This window comes from Durotheca rogersii, assembly GCF_024521655.1.
Source record: "Durotheca rogersii strain YMJ 92031201 chromosome Unknown GGS23scaffold_22, whole genome shotgun sequence".
Classification (NCBI taxonomy): Eukaryota; Fungi; Ascomycota; class Sordariomycetes; order Xylariales; family Xylariaceae; genus Durotheca; species Durotheca rogersii.
Window position 1 is genome coordinate 128,014 of NW_026251253.1, and position 18,076 is coordinate 146,089.

Here is an 18,076-nt window from a genome sequence, read left to right on the forward strand (position 1 = left end):
ATTAGCCCTGAAACGGAACCACCTGTACCCTCATATGAGGTCGAGTTGTAGGAAGAGGAATTCCGAGAACCTGGGCAACGCGGGGCTCTCTATGCTAACAACCCCAAATACGACGTCGGCTCAGCAGTTCCAAGGAATTAGGTGATTTCAACGTAGAACAAGGGACCGGGGTAGCATGACGTGACAGGATGACGGCGTTATCAATGGCGACGATGTCCAGTAACATTCATACGCAGACGGGCGTAGATGATGGGGTACCTATAATAAATACACAAAGGATAGCCGAGGGGGCTGCCCTCGTCGCTCATCTACGTGAAAGCTTCATTCATTGTGGTTAAAATTCTCTGGATCGCCATAGGGGTAGGTATAGGACAGCACATTAAGCCTCGTCACATCACTATGGCTGCTTCACTGGGACAAGCGGTGGCCCCGCCGTTGGAACTTGGCGACACCTCCTCGCCCCCGCCGGTGACGTTCGAGAACTTTGACCTCCCACTGGGTAATCAACGCCAACTGGGAGCACCCCACCCGGATGGCACCGTAATCCCGCTCGCCCTACGTCCGGCGACCGCAGACCACTTCGTGCCGGATCTCGACGGCGTCATTGAGACGATCAAGGCCCTCCAGTCCCGGGGAGGGATTCTCACCAAGAAGTTGGCTCTTCACGGGACGCTGCTCTTCCGAGGCTTGCCAATTCACAATGCCGATGATTTTAGCAGATTTGCCCATGCGTTTGGATATAAACCACGGTATGTATTACCTGCCACTGCTAATCTCGATGTCTTGTCACAACCCAACCGGATGAACTGCTGCTCGGAATATTACTAACGTGCTCGTAGTATGTGCCGATTCGCCTTCGCTTGCTTATTCCCCTCTTCTTTCGCTTGTGCTTCTTCTGCTGGGCGCACTACACCCACCAAGATACTAACACAGAGCAGATGAAATCATCGGCATCGTCGTCGACCGGCCAGTACTTGCGCCGAATGTGGCCCCGGCCAACGAAGCCCCTAAGTCGGTCCTGATCTATAACCATAACGAGTCCCCCCAGGTACCCCATGCCCCCGAGTACATTTTTTTCTACGGGCACAGCGTACCCGAGAAGGGCGGGGAGACGCCAATTTCGTCGTCGCTGGAGTTATTCCGCCGGGCGCAGCAAGAAATTCCCGACTTCGTCAGCCAGCTGGCCGAGAAGGGGATCCTGAGTAAGGTGACGTACAAGGTCGATAAGCAATACGAGGGCGGCTCGACGCTGAAACAGGCGTTCGGAAAAGAAATTCGGGACGGCGACGACGAGGCAACAAGGCGAGCCAAGATCGAGGCCCAGATAGCCCGCTACGGCAGAGGCGAGCACACGACCTGGGAATGGACCGATGACGGCATCGTCCTGACGCACAGGCTGCCGGCGATCCGCACGCAGCCGGGCACCGGTCTTCCGACCTTGTTCACCGGGCTGGCCGCGTATTACCGCAACGCAGAGGTAAATACCGGCGCTCGGAAGGGCGTAACACGGCAGCTTTTCGGGGACGGCACGCCGATCCCTGACGAGTATCTGGCGCGGCTTGTCAAGATCACCGATGATATCCGGGTGCTGCACAAGTGGCAGCGTGGCGACGTCCTCGTCTACGACAATATCATCGCGCAGCATGGGCGCCAGCCCTGGGAGGGCGAGCAGTCCGACCGTGTCGTCATGGCGAGCTTGTTTGATGGGGAGCAAGTTCCTGGCGCTTATAGCTCCGATGATTGGGCTCAGGTCGTTCAAGCACTGGAAGCGTAGTCAACGCGGCACCTATTGTAAGCGGCGTGATCTACCTACATGGGCAGATGGAGGTCTTGGAAATATAGGTATTATTACACCCATTCTCAACTTGGAAGATTTCCCCAGCTGCGATTAATCGCTCCAGTTACACGTTTGTTTCTTAATATATGGGAGGGTGTTTTTCTTCGATACAGGTCCAGGACGCAGGTAGGTATGACGGTACGCCCCATTGCAACGTATTAGTATCAATCCATGTTTGGCCACCGTACTGTCTATTAGCTACCTAACACAGTTGCTCGAATGCCTAGATCGAGTTTTATTACCCTGGGTAGGGATTATACACTCCTGTGTGGAATTGCGACGATAATATACGCAGCTTGGTGACAGGATACGGCTGAAATGGCTATACCAAGTTGAAATGAATGGATATTAATAGTCGGGCAGTCCTGATAGTTGCTGGCCCTTAAGCACCAGCCTCTACCTACCTAAATCTATCCAATGCATCTTGCCGTACGCGCTCTATGTAGGTACGTAGGCGGTATGTTTTGAAGTAGTATTTAATCGACATAATACCTACTTACCTTATACTTACCTTATACCTACCTGCCTATTAACACGGCTTGCCCTTAAACGAGTGAGCATGTTAATCCCTCGCTCTTATCCTCCACCACGAAACACAAATTGATGTGTAGCCATTGTTATGGCAGAACACCTCCAGGGATGTGAGTGCTTAGGCGTTTCGTCAGCATCGCTATGCGATTTACCCAGCTCCTTTATCCGCGGGCTAAGTGACGGAAAGTAACGTACAGAGCCAGACTATGCGACACGGTGTCTCTCTCGTCTCGAAGCCCATAAAGCCCATCTTATCTCGCTTCCACACGCCTTCTCCAGACTTAGGCTGACGAGGCAGTATGAGATGTGTTCCTTTTGAGCCTTCATTTGCGATGCTATCACGCCGTAGAGGTGTTATAGCTATATGCATCTTCGCTTTACTCCTCTACGTGTACTGGCGGAGGCTGGCGGGCCCCAACACTCCGGAGGGACTCCTCTCCTCGGCCACAAGAGACACGTTCAATGATACGTTAGGTGTAAGCGCCCTTCCTCCTCTTCTTCGCCTCTCTTAGTGCTCTGATGATGTAATTGTTCTGTAGCAGATGTTGACAAGGGCCGCTAGTTTGAAAAAATATTTGTCATCAATCTACTGTCGCGAGCGGATCGCCGACATGGCATGGCTCAAGCTGGCGCCGCCAGCAATCTCACTTTCGACTGGATTGATGGTATTCCGGGTAGCCAGTTTCTAGATGACACATCACTAGCAGCTGGAGAGGGGCATTCGGCTGGAGCTAGGGGCTCCTACATGTCCCACATGAAAGCGTTAAAAGCCATCACGAGAGAGAATTTGGGGAGTGCACTGATCTTCGAGGACGATATCGACTGGGATGTGCGCCTGAAGTCACAACTTGATACGTTCGCGCGGGCTTCCAGGACATGGTTAAGGGAAGCAAACCAGGAACGGCAGCAGGTCGAGCTGTGGAAATCCGCCCCGTCCTTGTTCGTGGGGAAGAGGGGTAGCGAAAGCGCCAGCATGAGGGAGCCTGAGGGAGACAAGATGGGGGTTCGCCCGGGAGTCCAATCTATCTATGGGGACGGCTGGGACGTCCTGTGGCTCGGTCACTGCGGTGCTGACTTTCCCGACGAGCAGTCTCCAGCTTCGCCTTTGAGAATCGTCGTCCCAAAGGACGAGACGGTCCCGGCTCCTAAACATCTCAAGCCTCACCCGTTCGCTCTACGAGACAAGCTGGGCGAGATATATCCCCCGCATACGCGAGTCGTCCATGCCGTCGACGGGAATGTGTGTACCCTGGCTTACGCGGTAAGCCACCAGGGAGCTCGTAAACTACTGCGGGAATTCGATGCCAAGTTCGACTCTCAGTGGGATTTGATACTACAGAAATGGTGCGACAGGGGACACGCCTCGAATACGACACTCCCGATAGATCCGAAGCCGGCGAGTAGTGGCGAGTCTGATCAACCACGACCAGAAGCCAATCCGATCTGTCTTACCGTGCAGCCGCCTCTATTCAGTCATCGGTATGTCAGAGAGGGGACCTCCAATATCCAGGGTCAAGGTGGTGGGTTTGCGCGAGGTGTAGGGACTCCATATATAAGATTAAGTGTACATGATAATTTGGAGAAGCTGATGAAGGGTGTGCGGGAGACGGAAATGATCGACCAACTGGCTGACGACGGGGTGGCGATCTGGTAGTGAAGGATGGGGTACGGTATGGACTTGCAGACAGGGTAATATTTCACAAAAAGACTGGGAACGGGTAAAGTACGCTGCGATACATGCATTGGAAATTACGTAGGTATATAACAACGTTGATTAAATAAATATATCAAAATTTAAACCCCATTTCAAGGTTGCGCAGGTCTCCTTCTCCATCTCCAAGAACGCTGCGGCACTATTCATATAGCTTTCATATTTTAGCTGGGTGAGAAAAAAAAGAAAATCAATCTGCCCACTACTGGAGTCGAACCAGTCATCTCCTCATTGCTCCGAAGAGCAGGATAATAATACTAGTGAGGCGCATTACCGCTGTGCCAAGCGGGCTGTTATGATATCTGTTCGAAGCTAATTCCACTATATGTATCAATTGTGTACCTATTTAGCCAAATATCATCCCCAGGTATCCCTGCCTTGACACCGACGCTTCAAAGTTGGGTATTGGGATGTCGTTTACAATCTACCACTTCCTTCTTTAAGAAATCCACCGTGGAATATGTTGGGAGCTGCGGGGGATTGGGGTGGGCGAATGGGTTAAAGTTTCCGATAACTACCTGTCCAATCCGTGTCGACGCGTTACTCGCTGCGCCCAGCAGACAAACCCTACCTCCCAAGGATAGTGCCTATCATACCCAAGGAGAATTAACCGCATCTCACTCCTTCCCACCTCTCCCTCGAGCTCTACCTTCGTCATGGGGACGGCTTGCGTTTGTAGATATCCAACAAGGGGGGTTAGATCGCATCTATTTTCAATCCCATCAATCTCACAGCAGATGCGGAACATCTGGGAGTTTCGGTAAGAGGCCAGTTGCTGTCGTGATCTCGTGTTCTCGCGTCTCTAGTCGAGACCCTCAAGTACAAATCCCTATTCTATGTGCTGTGTGTCGATGTGTCGCCCATACCTCTATTCCCTCTATCCCTCTATACAAGCGCCTGTAACGAAACCCTCTATACTTTGCCGATGATCAACCCGACAACCCAAGCGTCTGCTACCATATCTCTGGCGGCAATGAGCCATTTTTGAAACCACGTTCCAAAGTGATAAACACCAGTCGCAAAAATACACACGCTTAAGCACGCGCTTCAACTTGCTCCATGCCCGTCGTCTATAGGGAACGGATGAATGTTTACTCATCTTCGTCCGTATCCGGCGGGTGGGGAGTGCCCTTGGGGCTGTTGAGCCATTCGATATGGCGTAGTCTCCGTCGGACTTCCTGCTCCTTTAGTTCCTTCTTGGTCTTCTTCCTCTTCTTCTTAGCCTTGAATTTCAGAGGCGAGTTATCTTCAGCTCCACTGTTGACGGCACTGCTTACGACGCTGCTGGCCGCCGTGCTGGCTACACCGCTCGTAAGCCCGCTACTCGGTTTGCTATCCTCAAAACGGTCCAGGGAAACTGAGCTGTTGCCCTTCATGACCATCCGACCATCATTGATATGCCACTGCTCACTAGCAAGGGCGCCAACAAACTCTTCATTGTGGGAAATCATGACGACCCCGCCTTTGAAGTCCCGGATTGCAACTGCAAGACCGCCGAGAGAATCCCGATCCAAAAAATTAGTGGGCTCGTCCAACACGAGCAAATGAGGATTGTTCCACATGGCGCCCGCGATGACAACCTTAACCTTCTGCCCTCCTGATAAGCTGCCGATCTCATTGTGATTGGCAATTTCGGGGTCAAGACCGAGATCCTCAAAATGTTTCGAGATAACCGTTGGTTGAAGGTCCCGATAACCGAGGCCTTCGCGGGACGCCTCATGGTCGTCGAATTCCTGTACAAGCTTATCGAAGCCCCATTCTAATAGCGTCTCCCGGGACACTTGCGAATTATATTTGGGTAGCCACGCTTTCCATTTCCTAGTTGTTGTTAGTGACACGATCTTAGAGAGAGGCGCGACGATATCCGGACCCAACTTACACTTCGTACTGAAACGTCTTCTTGTATTTCTGACGGCCAACCAGGGCCTCGACCTGGCGTTGGGCCTTCCCGTCACCAAGATCGATCAGCTTGTCCATCTGCTCCCGGTCCTTATCGGAAAGGATGCGAGTCTGCTTTAGAAAGACCTCTCTATCGTCGCCGTTTGCATATCGCCACTGCAAATATTGGTTCGGCGTTTTTTCCATGTGCATCTCTACGTGTTCGAGGGCGTGCTGCTTGATGTAACCGATTCGCAGGTTGGGGTGTTTTTCAACTTTCCCCGTAGTCGGGATCACCTCGCCGGTTAGCAACTTGATCAGAGTCGATTTCCCTGCACCATTCGGGCCAATGACAGCAACGCGAGAAGAGAGCGATAGTTGGCAGGAGACGTCGTTGAGCGACGGTTTCGGTGCATTGGGATACTGGTAAGACACGCCGGCCATTCGGATGATGGCCCGTGTTTGGGATTTGACGCCAGTTAAGATTCCTGGAGGGGGGAACTTGAATTGAACGTTGGAGGCGGACAGTGTATAATAAGCCTTGGCTTCGGGTCGAACATTGACGAAAGCAGCGAGGTTGCCCTTGAAATGACCGAGTTTCTTTCCGGGTTCGTAATGGTAGATGTCTGTAGTGACATTATCTAGGAAGCCCGAGTCGTGGGAGACAATCAAGCTAGTGATGTCAGTGTGACTCTTCAGGTAGGTCTCGAGCCAGGCGATGTTCGCAACGTCCAGGTGGTTCGTAGGTTCGTCGAGCAGAAGAACGTCGGCCTTTTGCAGCATCGCCCGAGCAAGAGCAAGCTTCATCTTCCAACCTCCGGAGAGGGACCCAACTTTTTGGGACTGCCTGCCTTCAGGGCCTGCTGTGAACCCAAATTCTGCCAAGACTTCCGAGATTCTCTCACGGCCTTCAGATGCGATCGTCGGATCCTTAACCATGAATTCCAGAATGCTAATATCAGCGTCTTCGCCTTGGTTGTGCTCGACGTAACAGGTACGGAGGACATCCTGTGGCGGAAACCCCTCCAACTTGCCACCAGCGATGCTCCTCATCAGGGTTGACTTGCCAGCGCCGTTGCGGCCGCAAAGACCGTACCGATGTCCCTTTAGAAGCCGGAGGTTGGTATGAGACAGAAGAAGCATCCCGCCGTAGGCTAGCGAGAAGTCTGCATTGACGATCTCGACTTCACCATCGTCCTCTTTCTCCGGCGCACCGTACTTGCGGTGGTCCTCAGCGACATAGAATTGGTGAACGCTGGAGGCGACTGCATCGACGGAGCTAGCTTGACACATTAGGTCTTTCAGGTACGGCGCAATCCTAGCGGGAATCCGATCAACCTGGCGGAAGTTGGAGTCCTCAGCAACCATTTCACAAATGTACGGGCGGGCTAGCTTATAAAAGTCCGAGTCGCCGGAGAGCCCCCCATGCTTCTTAATTTCGGAATCGACGACTTTGGCTACCTCGTCAGCAGATGTTCTCTCCACTACTGCTTTGTCGTTGCCCATAGCCTTATCCATCACACCTAGGGCCCTAGTAGCCAATTCGCGCACTTCTGGCAGTGGTGCGCGATTGACGACGCTTTTAACACCTGGCTGAAGCTTTGGCAAGAAGGTGCGCGCCTCGATAGGATCGTGAACCAGCTTGGTCAGATTTTCGGTGATAACGACGGCCTGCCGTAACACTTCCTGTGCGGTAGTAGGGTTGTTGAGGGTTCGCTCCAGGAAAGGGGTGAGGAGAGCAAGGACCGGGGACGTCACTTCGGCCACAAAGGTAGTTTGCGAAAGGGCGTGGATCGCCTTTTGGAGGGTCTGCGTAGAGGGATGATGCATGGTGTCGACAAGGAGAGGAATTCTAGGGGCCACGTCGTCGTTGGAAAGTAGAGCCGTCAGAGATTGCATCGTAATAAGAGCCTGTTTCTCAACTTCGGCTTTGAGGTCGTGCATGTTGCCTTCGACTATAGGGATCAGGCTAGCCAGCTTCGCCCCCATGGCCTCCCGAAGGATATCCTTCTCTTGGGCCTGCTCTTTCGTGCAGCCGATCTCCATCTTTGCCTTATCGGCCATCTTCTGCATCAATTTTAGGGCGCCAATGGTGCCTTGCCATTTCCCAGTCTTCTTCGACAGATAAGAAACGAGGGCTGGCAGCAAGCCTACAACCATGGCCTCGGGGCTCAAATGGCCAAATAGCGCATCAAGTCCATATTGTGCGGCATCGCGAACCACGATGCCCTTGTCGGCCAACGCGTCCAACGCACACGATATCAAACCACCGTCCTGGAGCAGGAATACAACTTCGCTTAAGGGTTGTCGCGGAGGGAACCTTTCGAATAAAGCACCAAGGAGGTTCTGGGAGCTCTCCCGTCGTAGACCGCTCTTCTTATCGGCGGAGGCTTTCTTAACTTCGGCCAGAACGCCATAGTCGTGCAGGCCTCGGAAGCCTGTGGTATTTAATAGGAGCTCGCAGAGACCGTAGGAGGCATCGATGGAGGCGGAGGAAGTCTTCGCGGTAAAGATAGTGTTGAGGATTGAGGAAACGTCCTGTTGTGACGGCGGGGGAGGGGTGTCGGGAGGTTTAACCACCATTATCGGCGGCGTCACAGGATGAGGCATCGCAGACGGCCGACGTTGACTAATTAGGCGGCAGGCAGATTCGGAGAAAAATATGAACAGTATACGATAGAACCTTGAGAATAAGCTGCACCAGGATCGGGCGGGAAAACGTAAAGAATCTCCCGAATAAGCTCACGAAGTTTCCCTCGAGCCGTAGAATCGTAGGCGTAGTGAAGGGGTTAACGGCGAGCCAGCGTTGTCATACCTCTGGCTGGAAGGGTGAGGGATGTTTGATTGTGAGGGAAAAAAAAAACAAGACATGCTTGGCCTTGTCGGCCTAAGAGCCCACCCGTCGAAAACTTTTCCTTCATTTCTTAAGGCTTATCAGCAGGTCCCACTCTTATCTATCCCCGTCATGGGGCTTCGTTACAAGGGGGTCAAGGCTAATAATACCTGTCGGCTGGATGCGCTAGGCCAGCTGGGGTACGTACCCCATGCACGTTTTTCGACTGCTACAGTTGAGTGGAACCGATCTGGGAGGCAGGTAGGTACCTAGGTAGGTACCTCCTATTGAGATCTAATTTCAGTACCTGAAGTACCTAACGTATTAGAGGCTGGTAGTAGTACCTTAGGTAACTACCTACCTACCTAGGTACCTAACCTCTCATTTCTACCCTACCTATCCTCTCCCTAACGTAGGGACTGCCTTTCTGCGGCGGGTTAAGTTGGTAGAGCTGCTTTGCGATTTACACTTGCCCTACGGCAAGATGCCTTCCAGAGGAGCCTAGTAGCTCGCAGAACTGCTTCCGTCTCCATAGTCTCCCTCCGCCTGACCCAGAGCCGCGGATTGCGGGTGCCAAGGGCATAATATGAACGGCTTATGGGATTCCGGCCCAACAACAAGGTACTGAACATCTTCCGAGTCACCCTAGGGCTTCTAGGAGACGTAGCCGCCCAGTAGCTAGGCCACTCCATGTGCGCGTAAACGCTGCGAATAGAACCCGAGTTCAAATCGGGCGACCACACGAGAAATGCACTGTGAGAAAAGGGAGGGCAAGGGCAAAAGTATTTAGCTAGTGAAGTGAGGACAGTGGATTGATGCCAAGGTAAGCCAAGCTATAGAGAAATTCCTAATTCGGAAAATGAGATCCCTGTCCAGGGCATCTAACGGTGATGATATACATATACGTCCTAAGGTTATATGCCCGGTTGCCGTCTAAAGTCGTGTATATACCTAGGAGGTATGTAGTATGGCCGGTCAAGCTGTTACCTGGGACTCGGAATTGTCGCCTAAAGCGCTTGCATACAGGTACTACGTGGTATTGTGCCAAGTACCTACTAGGTAGCTTTATTACCCTAGATCACGAAGCTCCCTACCCGAAGCCTTTAGAAACATCGGGACGTACTTCGGTACACCACGGATCAAGAACCCTCAAGAACCCTCTCCCGTGGGTACCTACGACGCAGTTTTAAAGTGCACCTATGTTTGAGATTATAATGGATGTTACGCACAGTATATATATACGTACATAGAAAGGGCTTATACCTAAATGTACCTATGAGTAGATGTCACAGAGAAGTTCGAAACAAGTGGATCCCGTCTCTTGGAGCGGGATGCGTTGGTCCGTGAAGGGACGGCTCCCCAAGTAATATCGATTTGATTCAAGCATTTTTACCAGGATTCCATCTCCCCAGTCACGCCTGGGTATAGGTATATGTAGGTAGGTACATACAAGGGTCCGGGGCACAGCTTTTACCAGGGGGAACCGTCACCGGGGTGAAAGCCGTGGATTTATCTATCCCCAGCACTTCAATTCGCACCAGAGCTTATTGTCAACTCGTCGATGAGTCGGATACGGCCAAATGCCGCGGGGCGGTAAATGTCCCAATTTAACAGATAGAAATTTGGCAAATTCTCTTCTCTCCCAATTCTTTTCCCCCGCAAATCTCAACAGTAGACCTTTGCAGTCCCCTTATAAGCGTCGCCTTCCATGGAAAAGGAAGCTGTATTAATATCTCCCTACTAGTCTCATATCGATAATAAAGGTTTATTAGCTTGTCGGCAACGTTACCGCCTCGCATCGAATTAATGGCCTTAGAATAGAAACGAGCCCATCCTCGAGAGAACCTCCAAGTTCACGCCTACTCAATACGCACCGGAAATGGCCCCTCCTAGCACGAATACTCTTACGGGATTCCAATTCATCACCTCAATCAACACCGTGGCGCGCGATGAAGATACGCGCCGGAGGGTGCGTTCACACGCCCGACGGCAGAGGCTTCCTACTGGTCCCAGGCAGCCGCCCCAGCAGCCTAAGAAATCAAAATCCCAGAAAGAGCACACCTCAAAATTCAGGATTAAACCTGCAAACGCTTCGAGTGGCATTGTCACTAGGCAGGACCGGAGAAAAGGCAGGGCAGCGATACCAAATGGTCTTGTGCGAGTAACTGTGGCGAGGGAGCTCTCAAATTTTTCGTTGCTGGACATCGAGAAGACTCCCCTGACAGAGAACCTGGTCAAGTATTGCATGGCCGTGTGTTTATCGCCCTTGGAGACAGCAGTGGAGAAATGGTTTGACCGGGTTGGGGCGCCGACTTACATGAACACATGTAAACGAGACCCAAATCCCTTGCTCGGGCATGTATTAACCAGCTAATCCGACGTAGATTACACCGGTTTCGTTGCGAACGCCTTCGCAATGAACCCTGAAGGGAGCTGGGTCCAGGCCGTGAGTTTCCCGTATCACACGAATACTTTAGTTATGAGAAATTGACTCTCGCAATGACCAGCTTCAACTTGACCAGGCCGCAACGCATGCTTTCATTGCAATGATAGCAGTCATGCACAACTCCCTTGCTATGTGGGGCGACACGAGCACCATAGACTTTCACCGCTTCCAGGCCGTAAAGTCTATCAATGAGAGGTTGAATCTAGAAGGCAAGGATAATAATAGCATCTCAGACGGCCTCATAGTAGCCGTATCTCTCCTCGTCAATATTGAAGTATGCTACCAGTATCTAAATACCTTATTCCCGCCTAACGAAAATCGAACTGACGCCATCCGTAGACTTACATCGGCTCGCTAGCCGCCGCAGCTGCGCACATGAGCGGCTTGAAGAGGATGGTCGACCTTCGAGGCGGTGTTGTCGAGGGCTTTAAGCACAACACTATACTCCAACGATCGATCTCATGGTTCGTAGAAAGCATATAATAACCCACGATCGAGCTCACACACGCCTGCCCCCTTTCTAACCTGTTGATCTCAGGGCCGACTACTCCTACGCCACCGCGGCGCATCAGCCAGTCGTATTTCCGTTCATCCCACAAATTGCTTCTTCATTGACGTTGCATGACCAGTTCATGAGCCGGTCCATGACCGCTAACATGGAGCCGCTCGGTCTGGGGGATCTAACGGTGCAGAATCGTGAGGCGATCGAACTCTTAGAGCTACTATACTCCGTAACCGAGAGCATCAACAACTTCAATTACGCCAGCTACGAGAGAACATACAGGGAGCGCACCCGGGTAAGCAACGCGATATATCTAATTGAGTGGCGCCTCTGCCAGCTAGAGGAGCTGGCGCGAACCCGCCAGTCCTGGAAGAGGGCGGGTTCCGTACCCTCATTACCATCGATCGAATCGGACAAGCAGTCACGATACCTTTTGCCGACCGATATCTCAGACGTCCTCATTTATGCTGCACACTTGTTCCTGCACCTCGCGATCAGGGGACAGCCGCCGTCAGCACAAAGGCACCAAGCGCTGACCGAAGCTCTCATGTCTTCTCTATGCGACCCTATCTTAACACTGGACCTTATATCACGGCCGAAAACATACCAGAGTCCCGCGTCGCCATTTAGTAAGAGTGACACCAGACGGAGCGCAACGGAGAGCTGGCCCGCCGACGGCTTGTCCAGCTCAGAGTTATCGCGCGGCAAGATACCACACCGAGATGAGTTGCACGCCAACATGCTACTTTGGGCACTCTTCATGGGGTCCTGCGTGCGCCTGCCGGCTGCTACATCTTCTCTGCCTCCGCCGCCTTCTTCGTCAGCGGGGCGCTCGGCCCTGATTGGCGATCAGCGGTCTTTCTTCGTTGGCGCATTGAAAAGCTATTGTCAAATGCGCGGCATCAGAGGCAGAGGGGAGTTACTCGTAAAGCTGCGAGATATCATGTGGCTCCATAGCTGGTCCGAACACCAACTGACGCTCATCTGGCTAGAGATTGGAGACCAGCTCGGGCCGTGGGCGATAGAAGAAAACTAAGTAGACATAAACCAGCATTAGTAGGAGTCGAATCACGTTGAGTCGTGTAATTATATAGCAATAATTCTTCCCAACATCAGCAGATAGCTAATACCCTCCTATACCTTTCAAGTAGGGTGTGTACTTCCACCACTACAACCTTCTAAGACTTAATTAATTTATAAAGTAGGTAGGTATAATAGGCAGTCAACTTCGTATATGCCAAGTAATAGCCTGCCCATTAGGCCACTTATCTTCACCTTGAGGCAGTATCACCTTGTTAGTCGCCTTCTCCCTAACCCGCCTTTGGTTCAATGCGACCATTCTGCGCACGCTCCGGAAAGGGGAAATAGTTTTCCACGGCTCAGCCTATGATTTAAACCAGTCAATCGTGAGAACTAGGGAGAAAATAGTGCATGGCGGATGAATAATACTTAAAGCGTAATTGAGGGAATATAGGTAGGCACGTAGATGCTAGGCATCCAAGGTAAAGACGAGATCGTGTTGATCTCACAAGGAACCAATTCCATGCCATCCGTTCCAGAGGGCGCTAACTCGGATCTTACGACACGAATTTACATATGTATTAGTTTCCCGAGTTTTGCTTTCAATGTCACGACCCACTCAGATGGTTTCCGCCAGCTCCGTGGGTTAGATAATAGAGGATAGGTTCGATTCCTGACAGCGCTACTTGGTAGTCTCTATTATTTAGCCTATCTCCGCCTGCCTAACTTCAGACTGTTTCTGCAAGGAATCACATATCCTGACTAATCCACCCCCCGGCGACCCGCACGTGATCCTGCACAGGCTGCAAAGGCACTAAGCACCCGCTGCAACATCTTTGCACAGGCGCTAAGCACCCAGTGCACTAGTACTGCGCCCTTTAATACGGAAGCCCATATCTATACTAGTTGTGGAAAAGCAGTTCAGGAAACGTGGCTCGAAAGGTGTCAATTGCAGCTATTCAGGTTTTTTCGTGCGTTGTGGCTCGAGCCGTTTATCTAAGCTATCTAGGTTGTGGCAGTGGGGGCTTATCCCTAAGGCCACACGTGACCTCCCTGGCGCGCCCACACTAGGGGAAACCCGATTTTTGGGATAGGTAGGTAAACCCCGGGGTAGGAAGTAGATATGGGCTTCCGTACTTTAACCAAGATTTTAATTCTTTCCCCGCTAGCACCTCGCCTGCAACAAATGTTCGTTCCTCCCATCGCCAACGAGCAAACGCCTTCTTCTACTCTTCACAGACGGCCCCGCCTTATACCATCCACTACTTCGTCCGTCACATCCATCTACCTACATGGCTAATGACAAGAGAATAACGGCCAAGCTCGATGAGCTCCGCGATCGCCGCTGTAGCCGGTCCCGGGTAGAAGAGGAGTGGTGGTGCGTCAGTCTCAGCATCGACGAGTTTGGTGCTCTCGAAGCACGCCTCGAAGCAGACGAGAGATCAGTAGGTTACTTAACGAAGGATAGGCTCGATTCCTAACAGCGCTACTTGGTAGCCTTCGTTATTTAGCTCATCTATGAGGACCTCTAAGGTTTCAAGTAAGTCATCTACGAGATCTCTATCCCCATTATATCAGCTAACCTAGTCTACTCAGGTACGATTACTTCCCTAGTCTCGCCAAGTTCGTCTAACGTTTGGCGGGCACCGTCCACGAAGCTGCACACATCATCGAGCAGTTATTCTCCATCGAGCAAGGTAACGACCAGGCCGCCGCCGATTTTGCTTGGGGTATAATGCCATGTGGAAGCTCTATTGTCGAAGACGAAGGACTCCATCACCCAGACAGATCATACGCACACGAAGACGCAAGAAGGCTCGGCGTTATCATCGAGGTATCCCACTCGCAAAAGGGAAAGGACCTACCATACCTAGCTGATGACTGCATCCTGGGATCCAAAGGGTTGACCCAACTTGTCATTGGGATCGACCTTAACTACCAGGACAAAGAAGCAAAGGTTATGACGTGGCGGCCGACATATCTCGAAGTGTTGCGTAAAACGTAGACGCTTACGATACGCTTTGCGGTATGTAGGCATATAAGGGCTGGTTCAATTGCTACGTGACACGAAGAAAATGGGACAATGATACGCGAGGCAACTCAGACAGAGGGAGGCATCTTTCGGGCAGCAGATGGCAGCTTGGAGGATGGCGAACGGATCCTCCGTATCTGGTTAAAGGATTTCGGAAACCCGCATGACTGTCCTGGGATCGATAGCGTTTCAGGGAAGATCACCATCTCCCTTTCTCAGTTGTATGATATGGTACAACGAGCCGAGGCCCGGGCACAGACGACAAGACAAGTGATAGATGACGTGGGTCCCCCAGGGATAGTGTCGCGAAAGAGGGACCGGTCACCTCCGGAGAAGCTCCGCGCCTCAGACGAGAAGCGGTTCAAGGCGGCAGACGAGGAAGTCGATGAACAGTTCTACAACCAGGATGATGAATATGTTCCTAGAGGAGGACTGGCAGGCTGCCACACAGAACAAGAAACGGGAGCTATACGACGTGGGCCCCCCAGGAAGGCAAAAACGACTGAAGGTCCAGTCACCTCCAGAGAAGCTTCGTGAGTCAGATAAGGAGCGGTTCGCAGTAGCTAAGGAAGAAGTCGATAAGCAGTTCCACAACCAGGATGCTGAGTATATTATATGTCGCATAAAACGTAGACCCCTACATTTACGCTTTGCGGTATGTAGGCATATAAGGGCTGGTTCAATTGGTATGTGACATTATAAAAGAGGACTAGCAGCTCAGCATAACCAAGGACTTCGTACACCATATGCATGTATTAATATTATCCGCGAATCCTACTCTGGTATATGACCCGTGAGATTTAGAACAAATCAGGAATCCTCGACGGCAACATACGAATAGTGTCCCAAAACTGGGGCTAGGAGTGCATCCTCGCGATTCCATGTTCTGGCAGTTTTCTTCAGCTTTTCATAGGCAGCGCGCGGGTTTTTGATGGATTGGCAACTCTAGCCGGATGGTCCAAAAACCAGGCTCCGTGTCCGTCGATCCATGACCTCTGTCGGTCGCAGGGCACCACGAGAGCGCACCCACTAAGAAGGCTGCACAGGCAGCAGCACTGGCCCACCCACGAAGAAGGAAAGTAAGCAAAACTCGATCCGTAGCTTGAACTAGGATATTTCTAGGGTCGGTGTAATTCGTAACCCCGTTCTCGAGATAACTTTCGCCCGACTCGGAACCGGCTACACCGCAACCTTGGTATTCTATGGCCTAGGTATTATTTTCGATTTGCCGGAGCGGCTTTGATGAAAGACAAGACGTCGCCGGTGCCTTTTAATTTGAACAATCTCGTTGACGCTTCTTTTTTCGTAGCATATTCTTCGAGTTTGGGCCCTCTTATCTGTCCATCATCCTATCTGGTTTAGAAAGTCACGCCACAATATCGACCGCCCACGAGAGGGCTAACATGGCGGACAACACCCAACGGCCGTTGTCCATACCTTCTTTCTCTGAGGACTTGGATTGGGATACGAGACTCATCATTTACGACCCAAAATGGATACAGGTTACACCGGAGAGGCGGCACAGCGGTTGGGAAACCGTGGAGAGGAAATGGGCCGGGAATAACCAGCCGTCGATGCAGGCGACAAGCTTTAAGGAGCCGAGGTAATCGTTTGGAGAGCCAATTTGCCGCCATGACTAACGGTATTCTATAAACAGGAGGGACGTAGGGAATGCGTGCGAGGCGATGAGGGTTTTCTCCTATCCTCATGTATCCATCCCAACCCCGAAATTGGAATTCAATTTTCGAATGAAAGTCGTTTGCAGCTCTCAGTCTGCGTCAGTTGCGGTGGGAGATGGCTTCAAGAAATGGTCTACCTTTTCCGACGGGGTGTGGTCTGGCTCCTTTGGCCATGGGATCATTGCTGTGAGCCTCCATATGCACTCCCCGAAACGGTAAGCGGTACCTAATATTGATCTTGTAGAGCGGAGGGCAGGACAGCCAAGACTTGACTTACGGAAACGTCGCGGCGACTTATGTCGAAGCCACTCATCGCCTGCAGACCAGGGATGAGCCACCAGCACAGTGAGCCTACGACTGTAACGAAAGGTTTCGACTTCAACTTATCTTGAGTGACAGTATCGAGTGTAAAGCGAGGGGCTATATGACTGGACCTCCGGAGGTGATGAAGGCTCTTCGAGATCCCGAAACATCCGAACAGGTTGACCCGAGACTGTGTCAATATAGGGTGTTCGTCACTATGAAGACAACAGATGAACGGTACGCAGCGAAGCTGAATACAGGAATGTGGATAGGAAGCTGTCTCTGGAGAGGCTTAGAAGTCATATACGAGTAAGTCGGCATTGGTCCTGCAAGAAGGCTGTGTGCTAATGATAATCGGTTCAGTTCATACAGAATAAGTTGAACCGAAAGTACCAATCGTTTTGTGATGCAGCCACTATCGCTATTGGCGTAGGGTTGTCAATACTGCTTAACTTCTGTTTCCGGCCTTCAGAAGTGGACCGCGCTTATCTTGTCAGCTCTTTGCCTAGTAGTCCCTCGTTGAAGAGTTGGAAATCGCTAGTTCTAACCTAGCTAAACGTGCGATCCGGGTCGCAGCATCTCACGCCTGGGAGGCGAGAAGAATGGATCTAGGTGCCCTCGTTTGATGTTTGGGTTGGGCTTTTTGGAAAGAGATATGGGTATATGGGTTGAATAACTTGGTCGATGAAGCCTCTGCAAGATGGGCTAGTAGTTGGGAAGGCGGAAGAGAGCCAAGGTAATCTACACAGGCTGGAAAAACAATCGAAGAAACCTGAAGAGTAGTCTCACAAAGTGATGTCTTATCGAATTGCCTCCGGCCAGATGTCAACACGACCCGAGATTGCGATGGCCGTGTCGTATGGGGGCTGCCTGGCTCCTGTATAATATTGGTTATTTTGTTGGCTTGCTGGTGGATTTGCTCCGGGAGTTGGGTTGGAGCTAATATTGTGAAGTTGTAGGCGCATGTATGCCCTCTGAGGGTAGGCAACCCCTTATCGCAAGTTAGGCGCTGCAGCGACGTGCCCTATGTACGCACACATTGTGATTAGAGGTATTATCACATATAATCGAGGCAGATAGAGATAATTCAACGAGCAACATTGGGGGCATGATGGCTGAGGCCAACCCCGGCTCACCCTATTCGTCAAGACGCTTGTAAACATTATACTTCAGTTAAATGGTTCCGGAGGATATACGTGAATACACAGCATCGCCTTTGGATAGTGATGACGCCAGGTACGGGAACGAAGCTTGGTCTCTCATCTTCTACAGCACGTAAGAGTGCTATCTTGAATCATGCCTAG

General features: G+C 51.5%; 7 protein-coding genes and 1 non-coding gene across 8 annotated transcripts; 6 read left to right on the forward strand and 2 right to left on the reverse strand.

Moving 5' to 3' along the window:
* Positions 1-219: 219 nt before the first annotated feature.
* GGS23DRAFT_579623 (Clavaminate synthase-like protein) lies at positions 220-2,203 on the forward strand. The gene is made up of 2 exons (XM_051517075.1): positions 220-748; positions 939-2,203. Exons 1-2 carry the CDS (start codon positions 400-402, stop codon positions 1,772-1,774), a joined length of 1,185 nt encoding a protein of 394 aa, XP_051369351.1. The 5' UTR covers positions 220-399; the 3' UTR covers positions 1,775-2,203.
* Positions 2,204-2,253: 50 nt separating this feature from the next.
* On the forward strand, positions 2,254-4,138 carry GGS23DRAFT_579627 (glycosyltransferase family 25 protein). Its single transcript, XM_051517076.1, has 2 exons — positions 2,254-2,844; positions 2,931-4,138. The coding sequence occupies exons 1-2, from the start codon at positions 2,668-2,670 to the stop codon at positions 4,020-4,022; spliced, it is 1,269 nt and encodes a 422-aa protein (XP_051369352.1). The 5' UTR covers positions 2,254-2,667; the 3' UTR covers positions 4,023-4,138.
* A 137-nt stretch (positions 4,139-4,275) lies between these two features.
* GGS23DRAFT_t70 lies at positions 4,276-4,370 on the reverse strand. Its single transcript has one exon. It is a non-coding gene; the product is annotated as a tRNA-Thr (tRNA).
* Positions 4,371-4,596: 226 nt separating this feature from the next.
* Positions 4,597-8,656, reverse strand: GGS23DRAFT_218152 (prion formation protein). Its single transcript, XM_051511952.1, has 2 exons — positions 5,959-8,656; positions 4,597-5,897 (listed from the first exon to the last, which is right to left on the reverse strand). Exons 1-2 carry the CDS (start codon positions 8,565-8,567, stop codon positions 5,171-5,173), a joined length of 3,336 nt encoding a protein of 1,111 aa, XP_051369353.1. The 5' UTR covers positions 8,568-8,656; the 3' UTR covers positions 4,597-5,170.
* A 1,615-nt stretch (positions 8,657-10,271) lies between these two features.
* GGS23DRAFT_579629 (uncharacterized protein) lies at positions 10,272-12,857 on the forward strand. The gene is made up of 5 exons (XM_051517077.1): positions 10,272-11,117; positions 11,175-11,236; positions 11,298-11,510; positions 11,576-11,700; positions 11,775-12,857. The coding sequence occupies exons 1-5, from the start codon at positions 10,670-10,672 to the stop codon at positions 12,772-12,774; spliced, it is 1,848 nt and encodes a 615-aa protein (XP_051369354.1). The 5' UTR covers positions 10,272-10,669; the 3' UTR covers positions 12,775-12,857.
* Positions 12,858-13,699: 842 nt separating this feature from the next.
* Positions 13,700-14,969, forward strand: GGS23DRAFT_218204 (uncharacterized protein). The gene is made up of 4 exons (XM_051511953.1): positions 13,700-13,852; positions 13,928-14,203; positions 14,256-14,298; positions 14,417-14,969. Exons 2-4 carry the CDS (start codon positions 14,051-14,053, stop codon positions 14,761-14,763), a joined length of 543 nt encoding a protein of 180 aa, XP_051369355.1. The 5' UTR covers positions 13,700-13,852; positions 13,928-14,050; the 3' UTR covers positions 14,764-14,969.
* On the forward strand, positions 14,800-15,457 carry GGS23DRAFT_579642 (uncharacterized protein). The gene has a single exon (XM_051517078.1). It carries the CDS (start codon positions 14,842-14,844, stop codon positions 15,325-15,327), a length of 486 nt encoding a protein of 161 aa, XP_051369356.1. The 5' UTR covers positions 14,800-14,841; the 3' UTR covers positions 15,328-15,457.
* Positions 15,458-15,934: 477 nt separating this feature from the next.
* GGS23DRAFT_579652 (uncharacterized protein) lies at positions 15,935-17,904 on the forward strand. The gene is made up of 6 exons (XM_051517079.1): positions 15,935-16,001; positions 16,100-16,393; positions 16,448-16,655; positions 16,714-16,814; positions 16,869-17,081; positions 17,136-17,904. The coding sequence occupies exons 2-6, from the start codon at positions 16,194-16,196 to the stop codon at positions 17,152-17,154; spliced, it is 741 nt and encodes a 246-aa protein (XP_051369357.1). The 5' UTR covers positions 15,935-16,001; positions 16,100-16,193; the 3' UTR covers positions 17,155-17,904.
* Positions 17,905-18,076: the final 172 nt, after the last annotated feature.